Source organism: Hypanus sabinus, chromosome 27, assembly GCF_030144855.1.
Source record: "Hypanus sabinus isolate sHypSab1 chromosome 27, sHypSab1.hap1, whole genome shotgun sequence".
NCBI classification, from domain to species: domain Eukaryota; kingdom Metazoa; phylum Chordata; class Chondrichthyes; order Myliobatiformes; family Dasyatidae; genus Hypanus; species Hypanus sabinus.
Window position 1 is genome coordinate 26,195,091 of NC_082732.1, and position 12,339 is coordinate 26,207,429.

At 40.1% G+C, this 12,339-nt stretch overlaps 1 protein-coding gene across 1 annotated transcript in view; it reads right to left on the minus strand.

The window, feature by feature from the left end:
* ubr4 (ubiquitin protein ligase E3 component n-recognin 4) overlaps positions 1-12,339 on the minus strand; it is a 223,878-nt gene that overhangs the window by 43,984 nt on the left and 167,555 nt on the right. Inside the window, exons 83-85 of the mRNA XM_059952034.1 lie at positions 7,162-7,319; positions 4,119-4,228; positions 1,794-1,935 (exon numbers count right to left, since the gene is read on the minus strand). Coding sequence (XP_059808017.1) covers positions 1,794-1,935; positions 4,119-4,228; positions 7,162-7,319 — 410 coding nt within the window. The remainder of the gene's footprint in view (positions 1-1,793; positions 1,936-4,118; positions 4,229-7,161; positions 7,320-12,339) is intronic.

Here is a 12,339-nt window from a genome sequence, read left to right on the forward strand (position 1 = left end):
GGCTACGTCTGAACTTTCAGAAACCACTGGAACCCCTCTATAGTCCGGAGAAGTCTTGTCAGAAATGGTGCTCACAAAAGAATTGCTGCCAAAAAGCTATTCCTCCAAAGTGGAAACAAAGCCAAGAGACTCACAAAAACACAAGGACAGGGTTGTTGAACAATGGCAGCAAGTACTCTGGACTGACGAGTCAAAATGTAAAGTTTTTGAGCTCAAACAGGAGGCAATTAGCCCATATAAGAGCTGGAGAGCACGACATAGATGAGGTCTGCAGCCAACAGTGAAGCATAGCAGAGGTTCCCTACAGGTTTGGGGCTGCATGTCTGCAAATGGAACTGGTGATCTGGTCAGAATGAATTGAATCCTCAATGTTGAGAAGTAGAAGCATATTCTCATCCAACATGCAACACCATCAGATTGGTCGCAACTTCATTCTGAAGTAGGACAACAACCACAAACTCACAGCCAAGCTCCATCTTCAATGAAAAGTGGAACAAGGAGTTCTGCAACAGATAGTATGGCCTCCACAGAGCCCTGATCTCACCATTATCAAGGCTGTATGGGATTACCTGGAGAGTCAAAAGCAAGTGAAACACCCAAAGTCTATAGAAGAACTGTGGCAAGTTCTCCAAGACACTTGAAATAACCTATCAGCTGATTTTCTTATAAAACTGCATGACAGTGTACTTAAGAGAATTGAAGCAGTTTTAAAGGTGGTCACACCAAATATTGATTTGATTTAGATTTCTACTGTTTACTGCTCTTAATTAAAGAAAAAACTTTTGAAAAGCGATCAAATAATTTTATAGAGCATTGATCAAAATTAAAGGCAAAAACAATATATAGTCTCTAATGCTGGAGAGAATTTTGTATATGAAGCAGGTACATTATGTTATTTGTGCAGCAACAAAAACAGTACAATAAGATAAAATTCTCATCTGATGAAAGGCGATTAAAAGCTGCTCTCTCAGTGTTGCCTAACCAGCATTGTGATTTTTTTTTGGAATTTCTGATAAAATTTAGCTTCCTTAAAATTTAATGGAAATTTATTACCAAACTGATAAAATGGGTGGTAAAATCATGCTAAATGCTAAACTGAAATTCACTTTCTCACATACTTATAATGCATTTCAGACAAAGAATGTAATTGTTCTGAATATGTTTTTACGTAATACTTGAAAATAAAAACACAAAAGGAGTAATCTAGCAACATGACTTAATCCTATGCACATACATCAATTGTAAGATTCTGAAATGATGACAAATTACTGGGTGCTGTCTTTGGCCAGGCATTTCTGAAGAACTACCACAATCCTAAAATTATGCAAGATATACTCATACTCAATTAATCTTGTAACTGAAGCTAAACCAACAAACTATGGCTTGTACCCTGGCACCTCACATGTAAATAAATATCTGATATGTCACATCATCTGCTATTGTTGATCTAGAAAACAAAGAATAACTGGCAGTACATATGTAGTGCACAACCTGTCTAGAATCTTTTACCTAAATCCCAGGGGAATTAGTGAGTATTTATCTTGGCATAATAAAACTGATTCAATCAGCTTGACATGAGGAGAAAACAGAGACAATGGAAGTTTGGTATGTGCTTCCTCTCTCAGAAGCTTGGAAAATTGCCAAACACCTGTGCGGTTAAACAGCTTCAGTGGTGGCACGAATAGGTGGCAATATACTGCACATATGACAAAATGTTTTTGTAAAATTCCTGCAGCATGAGAGACTTCCTGATTCATTTTACATCGAAGAAGACTGGTTCTTTGATTACAGACCTTAGTTATCAGGTTTCCAATGTATGGCAGCACTCCCCGAGCTGCCAGATATATCTTCCAATGAGCTGGTTTAATAAGCTTCTGATAGAGTGCGAGATACTCAGCTGCACATTCCCCAGCAACACTAAGTTCATCAAGGTAACTGGCAAAACAAAAATGGAGTAATATTGATTTTCTCTGCAATCATTTTAAGCAGCAATTCATCCTTTATCTATCATGGATTAAAACAAACTAAGATCACAGAATCACCAAGACTTGGTGGAAGAAGTCACAAATACAATTTCCATTGTCAACCTCCTACCAACAAGTGCAATGCAATCTCAAATACTCATTGCATCAGATTTGCCTCATGTTACTTTTGATCCTTCTGCCAATCACCTTCAGTCGATGTGGCTTGGTGACTGATCTATCAACAGGAACAGTTTCTCCTGATTTGATCTTTCATTTTTAAGTATCCCTATCTGAACTGCATTCAACAGCTGTTCCTCAATTTTCCATTTTATTGTCAAAAATCCCTAATCCCTGCAATTATTCCAGTAAGTCTCCTGAGCCCTCCTTTCCAAAGCCTCTTACATTTTTCTTTGAGTGAAGCACAGAACTGGACATGTATATCTGCTGTGCATTCATATTAATTCATTGAGACTTTAAGATTTATGAAAAAAAAGGTCAAGATCTAGCATGGTTTTTTGACCACTTTCTGAATCTGCCCTGTCACCTCCAACAATTTATGTACGTCTACCCTCAGGTCTTTCTTTCAAAATATAATCCTCTAGTTTTTATTGTATTTCTTTGACCTTCTTACTGAAATGTGACACTTGTTATTAGTCTGACATATTTCATCTGCCATATGTCCATCCATTCCATCAACCCATCAATATCCTCTCAGTCTCTCTCTCTTTATAGTTCATTCTGTAGATTTGTAAATTAGACTGTTTTTGAACAAACGTTTTGAATAGGTACATTTGCCACCCTTCAGTTCTCAGGCATCCACAAATGCTTTGAAGATTGTGTCCAAAGCCTTGGCAAATTTCATTCTTTTTAATTCAATCACTTCAGTGTGTATTCCATCTGAATGGGGTGACTCATCCCACAACAAGTACAGCTGGTCTATACACACAATATTCCCCTTAAAAAGGTCAGTTTCATTGAAGTTTCTGGTGGTACAGTGCAGTATACATTTGCTATTATGTAAGGAGTTTGGCAGACACAGCAGAGATCAAATTTTTAACTGTGCTGTGACTTGCAGTTAAGCAAATGGGATGGCCCACGGTCAGTGAAAATCTGCAGTCTATTGTGTTTTCCTTGAGAAAGGCTTCAAGTTAGTCATACCCTCATCCTGCTATTTAATTCCACCATGCACAGACTCAAGCCTGGCTGTGAAAGGAGGAGGGTTGGGCATGCGGCCAGCAACTCCATCCTGTAAAAACCCAAAGCCACAGAAACACCAGCAGAAGCTCCAAAGACCTCATCCCTGGGATAGGAAGTATAAGGGGTATATTTTCCTCTTTACGTTACTGCGTGTGTTAATCAAAATGGCTTCTTTGTTTGTTAAAAGTAAAATTACTTCTTTGTTATGCTAACTGGTGAGAGGGTGTTTTCTCTCGAAGCTTGTTTGGGTTATGATTGCTGATAATGGGTATTGTATTCCTTTGTTAACCAACTGGGATAGATGTTATTCTCTCTTCTGGGTCTATAAGCTATTGTTGGCGGGCATTTGGGGAGTTGGCGCGAGGAGATGAGAGAGAGAGGACGCAATACTGTAAACTGGGCAATGGAACGGACCCTGAGCGGGGGTTTGAGGCCAGGGTTTTCGGCGAGGAGAGGTCTTTGGCGAGCTGCTGTCGACAGGCTGTGCCCCAGAAGGGGTGATTGGTTTTACAACATCTTGCTATTTATAAAAGTACAAAGATAAAATCGATTCTAACTGACCCTTGCTAGAATCAAACTTACATGTTAACAAGCACATTCAGCCTAAAAAAAACTTTTTATTAAGATGGCAATTTATATAAAACAAAATTTACTCTGTGCACATTTTAAACTCTTAAGATTTAATATCTATAAAATTTTTATTGTCCATTTCCCTTTGGCTGACTCATAGCTAGATAGCCCTTACTCCAATTTCCACTTTCGGAAGACGATAGGGAACTCTGATGACTTATTGTACACAAGTCAAAATCAAAGTAGCTTAATGCTGAAGAGGAAATAACTCAGTTAATAAGTAAGCTACTGCCGCTCCCATTTTGTAAGTAATTCCCATTATGCCCACAGTTATTGAAAAGACTTTCAAAGCCATTGCTTGGCTTCCTGATGTTCAAAAGAAAATACCTGGTGAGAAGATCAAGGACCTGTTGTTTGCGGCTTGGAATGGTGGTCAGCGCCTCCACAATTGTACAAGCAGCCTGTCGGGCAGCTTGTGTAGCAGGAGTGAACAAGACCTGAGAAACAAAGAGGACAAAATGTCATCACTCTATGTGGCATAACCATTGTAAAACAGCAACAAAACTGGGATAGGACCATTTACTTCAGTCTCCTGGTGATCAGCTCTGAAACTAGTGGCACAAGCTCCTGGGTTAACTAAACAACACAACAAGTTTTAGCAAACAGCAGAGGACAGGAAGGTCAACTAACAGAGGCTACATCCACACTAGACTGGGTTTTGCGTAAAAACGATAGGCATCCACACTATGCGTTTTTGAAAATATCTCTGTTCACAAGAATGGAGATTTCGGTGAATCTCCTCCTCCTGTGCATGCGCAGGACACATCTACCGAAAACAAGCAAAATGTTTGGTGTTGAATCTCGCTGTAAAAGTGCGCGTTTGTGTAGTTACAGAATAGAAAAACTTAAAATGACGGACAGCTGTTGGCTCTCGCGCAGGAGAACTTAAAACTAAAAAGAAAAAATACTGGAGCGTACAGCGGCAACCAACAGGGAGTTCACGGACAGATTGACCCGGCTGATGACGAACATTGAAAAACTGACTAACCCTGTTGCATTAACAAAGCACTTTGTTAAACGTATAAAACATGTCTGCATCAGTGTTATCTTGTATTTCCATACAATGTTACATTAGGCTGTTACACATCTATTGTCAGAGAAGTACTTGCATAAATAGGTAAACCACCTTCATACGAGCAAGGACAGAAAACAGGGCAAAGTGAGTACAGTATACTTATTTATTCAGTAAGTTATGGGTCAAAGTATTTGGTGACTAACTCTTCTGGCTTCAGTCTCTTTGCCGTCTGTTCTGAAATTGTTCGGTTGTATTCAAGAAAACAATGAAATAGCATGCTGCCATCTGACAGTGTTTTCAGAAGTCTCCGGTTACCCCGTCCACACTGATCTGCCCGAGCAGCGTTTTCAAAAATACCCACCCTGGAAACCGTTTCTGAAAAGCTCTGGTTTTGGGGGACGAAAACACTGTTTTAGTGTGGATGGAGGGTAAAAACAAAGAGAAAAAGCTTCGGTTACAGATTTATCCGGTGTAGTGTGGATGTAGCCAGAGACTCTTCAGGAGTCTGGAAATAATGATCTACAATTACCAGCTGTTTGAGTCAGGACAGCTGCAACAACTATATGGCAAAATAGGGCGCTAAAGCAATTAAGTAAATTGATTGTGCTATTTAAAAGATGGCAGTACAATAATCAATTTTAATTAGTTTATTTTAAGAACTAAGTGCTTTGCCACTAATTCTCAATAGGAAGCTGTTTTGCATTTGCTTTAAATGAACTAATAGAAATACTAGCCTTATTCAAAGGACCAATACTGAGACTCTTGCAAATTGCTAATTAAAACGCTGTCTTTTTGCATAATAAACATCTGTTTGTAAATACTGGAGGCATGGTCAATAAACTTGTAGAGTGGTGCTGTTGTTGACAATGAGGAAGGTAATGTACAGCTACAGAATGACGTTGATGAGCTGATAAAATGGGCAGAAAAAAGGCAATTGGAATTTAATCCTAAAAAATGTGACATTGTGGACTCAATATTGAATTCTCTAACTTTAGGTGACAAGCTCTTTTTGTGTGTGTGCACAAGAACCACTTGTGCCTGCCATCCTTTCTCCCCCACTGTGAATAGAAGCAAAGTGGGCATGTCCAGTATGCTCAAACCACAACAGAAAATTATACAGCTCAACCTGATTCTATCCAACATAACAAACATTTCCTGTTCACCCACATTTCACTGCTACCCAGACTAACATCATTTGAAACATTAAATGCTTTTCTTTCCACATATGCTGTCTGATCTCCTTAGTTTTTCCAATATTTCCCATTTTATGTTTTTAATTCATGTTGATAGTTTTTCTGAAACTAGCACGTCTAGCTTGTTTTTTAGATCCCACTACCTTACCATTAACAATTCATCACAAACCCATAAGCTTAACGTGTAACCATTAAGCCATTCCGACTCATCCTAACACAGGCATTTCCAAGCACCTCCTCCTTCACCTTCTCCCTTTCAGAAAACTAATTTGCACCTCTCTCTTTCCTGTTCCGATGCAGATTTACAAACCTAGAAAACTGATACTGTTTCTTTCCACAGATGCTGCCCAACTTACTGAATTCTTATCCAGTATTTTCTGTTTGTTTTCTATATTTGTTTGGTCATAATTGGAGCACCGTGTGCAGTTCTGGTTACCACTATGTTTGGACTGGAAAGTGCACAGAAGATTAACCAGCATGCTGTTGGAATTAATTGTCAGTCAACGGGCTGCTTCAATATTGCATCACATTCTACAACACAGCAACAGCAAGACATCAGGTGTTGGGGCTTTTCAGCAGGCTGATGGGATGAAACACTTCAACAGTCATAGCATTAAGAATTGTGTCAGGCCGAACTTGACTTGTGGGAGAAACTGTCCATGAAAAGGTAAAATGGGCTGAATGTGAAATATGGGAGAAATTTTAAAATAATGGAAATTATAACAATACAAGAGAGAACAAGTAGGCTGTTCAGCATCTTACTCTCTCACCTTTTACTTCAGTGCCACTTCCTGGAATCTCTCTACATCTCAAAACTTACTAATCGTTGTCTTGAATACATATAGTGACCCAGCACTTCAGCACTCTTAGGTAGACTATTCCAAAGAATCACCATTCTTTGCAAGATTTCTTCCCATCTCAGTACTCAATGGCTAATCCCTTATTTTGAAATGTTATACCTGGTTCTAAGCATCTCAGGAGAAACCTCATATTTGCACCCATCCTGTCAAATCTCAAAACATCTTCGTGAATGTATTTCACCGAGCCAATCCTTTGTTTTTCACATATCAATAGAATTTTGTGAATGCAGTTTGTTACCTATTACCTTGATCAACCTTACTCTCAAATCTATATTCTATATTTAGTTACCACTTCTTAATACCTGTCTGAGCCAGTTATTATGTCCCAGTTTGAGGTCTAGTGGAGAATTTCTCTTCCCGCGTTTGCTCAGGAACTGCTTCCATTTCCAAACATACTTCTCCATGAGGTAAAGGTGTCGCAGCTCAGTTTTACTCTGGGTTTTTCCTTCTGTGTCCAGGCCTGACAGAGGAGGGAACAAATACCAAATCTGTCATCGTCCAGTGATAAAAAGTTTCCAACAACACATCATTTGTGAGAAAAGCCTAGCTGATAAAAATTCAAACCAACAAAATTGATTGGAAATAAACAATGAATGCACCACTTCTTGTTGTGCCACATTCCTATTTACAAAATCCATCATTTGATTTGTGTTTCATTGTTACATCCTTGTGAATTTTGATTAGATGAAATGTGTCTGAGCATGTTGGATCTAGTAATTAATTGAAAATGGGCTTGAAATCCAGCACAAAATCTATGCAATTAAGTAGAGCGGCTAGGACTTGATGTTTCAATCCCAATAAATCTTATCTTACTCTTTATTTTTTCTGATAAAAAACACAGAAGGCCATACCAGCTTTCAGGTAGCCAAAGTACGAGGGGTGATTGATATGTTCATGGCCTAAGGTAAAATGAGTCAGTTTTAGAAAACCTAGCACATTTTCTCTTGTTTGTGAGAAGAAGCCTTTCCCGTTCTCAGTATCTTTATTTCCCTGTAGCCCTGTAATATATTTTTTATAAATGCTTATCGGTTTTCCTTTAATTTTTTTTCCCACTAACCCAAGTTAAAGGATAGCTTACGAGGGGTAATTGATAAGTTCGTGGCCTAAGGTAGAAGGAGCCAATTTTAGAAAACTTAAGCGCATTTATTTTTCAACATAGTCCCCTCCTACATTTACACATTTAGTCCAGTGGTCGTGGAGCATGCGGATCTCGGACTTCCAGAAAGTGTCCGCAGATGGGTGATTGATAAGTTTGTGGCCTAAGGTAGAAGGAGGTGAGTTATACAGCTCTAGTTACATGCACATACAGTTCAACTCTTTGAGTGATTATGCAGAAAGTTTCTCCTTCTACCTTAGGCCACAAACTTATCAATCACCCCTTGTAAGCTATCCTTTAACTTGGATTAGTGGGAAAAAAGTTAAAGGAAAACCGATGAGCATTTACAAATAATATATTACAGGGCTACAGGGAAATAAAGATACTGAGAACGGGAAAGGCTTCTTCTCACAAACAAGAGAAAATCTGCAGACGCTGGAAATCCTGGCGACACACACAAAATGCTGGAGTTACTCAGCAGACAGGGCAGCATCTATGGAAAAGGGTACAGTCGGCTTATTGAACCAAAGCCCTTCAGGCTTCTTCTGTTTCTTTGTAAATATAAGGAATAAAGAGGGCAGAGCAAGATTCTTAGTCAGTTTTGGCATTTGTTTTGAACTGCACGGACTTGGTGCTGGCTCTCAATGAATTTTCAATTAATTACTAGATCCAACGTGCTCAGACACATCACATCCTGTCAAAATTCACTGGGAAACAACGATGTAGTCTGAGATAATCAAATGTATGGAGCCACGGTTCAAAGTAAATTTATTATCAAAGTTCATACATGTCACGATACACAACCCTGGGATTCATTTACTTGCTGGCATGATCAATAAATCCATAATAGAATAATAACCATAATAGAATCAAAGGAATACTGTTCCAACTGTTTAGAGAGTTTATATACTCTTTAGAAATACTGTATATAGATACTCTATACTGCTTAGAGAGGTCATGTTACAACTCGACAAATCTCTGGTGAGACCGCACTTATATTGTGTTACAATACTGGTCACCTCATTACAGGAAGGATGTGGAAGCTATGGAGAGGGTGCAGAGGAGATTTCCCAGGATGTTGCCTGGTTTGGAGAACAAGTCATATGAAGCAAGGTTAGCAGAGCTGGGACTTTTCTATTTGGAGCGTAGAAGAATGAGAGGGGACTTGATAGAGGTCTACAAGATTATGAGAGGCATAGATAGGGTGGATAGTCAGTACCTGTTTCCCAGGGTACCAATAGCAAACACCAGAAGGCATATGTACAAAATTAAGGGAGGGAAGTTTAGGGGAGACATCAGGGGTAAGTTTTTTTTTACTCAGAGGGTTGTGAGTGCTTGGAATGACTTGCCAGGGATGGTGGTGGAGGCTAAAACATTGAGCCTCTTGGACAGGCACGTGGATGAAAGAAAAATGGAGGGTTATGGGGTAGTGTGGGTTCAGTACTTTTTTTTTTAGGATTATATGGGTCGGCACAACATGGAGGGCTGAAGGGCCTGTACTGTGCTGTAGTGTCCTACGGTTCTAACTTGGGCATTCAACCAGTGTGCAAAGGACACAGACTGCAAATTCAAAATAAAGGAAATAATAATAATAAAGAAATAGGCAATAAATATCAAGAACACGTGACAAAGAGTCCTTGAAAGTGAGTCTATATCTAGTGGGAACATTTCAATTATAGAGCAATTGAAGCTGAGTGAAATTACCCCATTTGGTTTAAGAGCCGATGAGTGAGAGGTAATAACTATTCCTGAACCTGATGGTGTGAGTCCTGAGGCCCTTATAACTTCTTCTGATGGTACCAGTGAGAAGAGGGCATGTCTTGGGTGGTGTGGGCCCTGATGACGGATGCTGCTCTCCTGCAACGTTTCATGTAGTTGTGCTCGATGGTGAGGAGGGCTTTCCCTGTGATGGACCGAGTTGTACCCACTTTGTAGGATTTTCTGTTCAAGAGCATTGGCATTTCCATACCAGGCTGTGATAAAGCCAGTCAATATACTTATACACATCTATAGAGGTTTGTAAAAGTTTTAGATGTCTTGACGAATCTATGCAAACTCCTAACAAAGTAGAGACGCTGATGTGCTTTCTTTGTAATTGCACTTACGTGCTGGGCCAGGACAGGTCCTCCAAAATAATAGCACCGAGGAATTTAAAGTTGCTGTCCGTCTCCACCTCTGATCCTCCAATGAGGTCTGGCTCATAGACCTTTGGTTTCCTCCTCCTGAAGTCAATAATCCGCTTCTTGGTCTTGCTGATAATGAGTAACAGGTTGTTGTTGTGGCACCATTCAGTCAGATCTTCAATCTCCCTCCTATATGTTGATTCGTCACCACTTTTGATTTGCCTACTAAAGTGGTGAGGTCAACAAACTTGAATACACCACACAGTCATAAATGTAAAGCAAGATGAGCAGGGGTCTGAGCACAAAGCTCTGTAGTGCTGATGCAGATTGTGGAGGAGATGATGTTACCAATCTGAACCGACTGGTGTCTACAAGTGAGGAAACTGAGGATCTAATTATACAAGGAGGTACTGAGGCCAATGTCTTGAAGCTTATTGATTAGTTTTGAGGGCATAATAGTATTGAATGCCAAGCTGTATTTAATAAACAGCATCCTGATGAATGCTCCTTTGCTGTCTCGATGTTCCAGCATTGAGTGAAGAGCCAGTGAGGTGGCATCTGCTGTGGACCTGTTGCTCCAGTAAGCAAGTGGGAGTGGATCCAAGTCGCTTCTCAGGCAGGAATTGGTATGTTTCACCACCAATTTCTCAAAACACTTCATCACTGGATTTAAGTGCTACAGGATGATAATCATTGATGCAGGTTAGCATATTCTTCTTAGGCACAGGTATAATTCAAGCAGGTGGGTACCTCAGACAGGTTTAAGATCTCAGTGAACACTCCAGCCAGTTGATCAGCACAGGTTTTCAGTACTTGCCCAGGTACCCTGTCTGGGCCAGATGTTTTCCTTGGTTCACCCTACTGAAGGCTGCTTGCACAACACCCCAAATTCTGAAGTCACAAGATCATCGGGAATTTAGGAGTTTGAGATGGCTCCTCCATATTCTGATGGTCAAAGTGAGCACAGAAGGCATCGAGTTCATCTGGAAGCAAAGCCCTGCTGTCACCTATATTGCTTGATTTAACTTTATAAGATGTGATAGTATTCAAGCCCTGCCACAACTGTCAAGCATCCTTCATTCATTCAAGTTTAATCTGGAATTACCACTTTGCCTGTGAGATGGCTTTCTGGAGATTGTACATGGGCCTCTTGGTCACCAAACTTAAATGCCTCTGATCTGACCCTCAATAGATTGCAGATCTGATGGTTTATCCAGAGCTCCAGGTAGGAGAAAACTGGATGATTTTGTGGGGACACATTCATCCACAACTGTTTTAATAAAGTCATTCAGTTCCACAGATGAGTCCCTGAACATAGCCCAACTCAAAGCAATCCTGTAACCACTCTTCTGCTTGCCGCAACCATCTCTTTGTTGTCCTAACCTCTGGAGCTTTGCTCTTAAGCCTCTGCTTGTATGTAAGTAGAAGGACAGCCAAATTACCAAAATGCAGTCCTGGCATGAAACTGTAGGCAATCCTTCATCAGTATAACAATGGTCTAGTGTGTTGGAACCTCTGGTGCCACAGGTTATATGCTGATAGTAATTGAGCAGGGTTTTCTTCAAACAAGTCTGGTTGAAGTCCCTGACTATGATTTGAAATGCATTGGGACGAACTGTTTCTTGTTGGCATCATGCAGTATCTCAAGTGCTTGATTAGTCAGCCATAGGAGGTATGTAATCTACAGTCAGGATTATGGAGGAGAACTTCCTGGGTAAATAGAATGGATGGCATTTGATTATTAGGTATTCAAGGTTGGAGGACCATGTGTTCGACAAAACTGCCACATCGGAGCACCACCGTGAGTTTATCATGAAACACACACCTCCACTTTTTGCCTTTTCCAAATCAGCAGTTCCATTCAGGAAACTGAGAAGCTTTCTGGTCTGATCACTGTATCTGGCGTGCCGGAGAAAGCCATGTCTCGCCCAGATATAGAACACAACAATCTCTCATTTCCCTCTGATACAGCAATTTAGTCCTCAAGCTCTCAATTTTTTTCTTCAGCAATTACATATTTGCTAACAAGATGCTGACTGGATGGGTCTCATCCGTCTGCGCTTCAGCCTGGCTTGGAGCACCTCCCCCCCACCATTCCTGTCTCACTTCCGGTCATGGTGATGAACCTTCATCCACTTAAAGGTGCTGTACCTGCTTTGTCCGCTGAGTCCTTCAGATGACTGAAATATGTAGATCATTAAGTTGATTTAAAAGTACATGCTTAGAGGGAAATTAACATGCTGCAGATTGTAGTGAGAGTA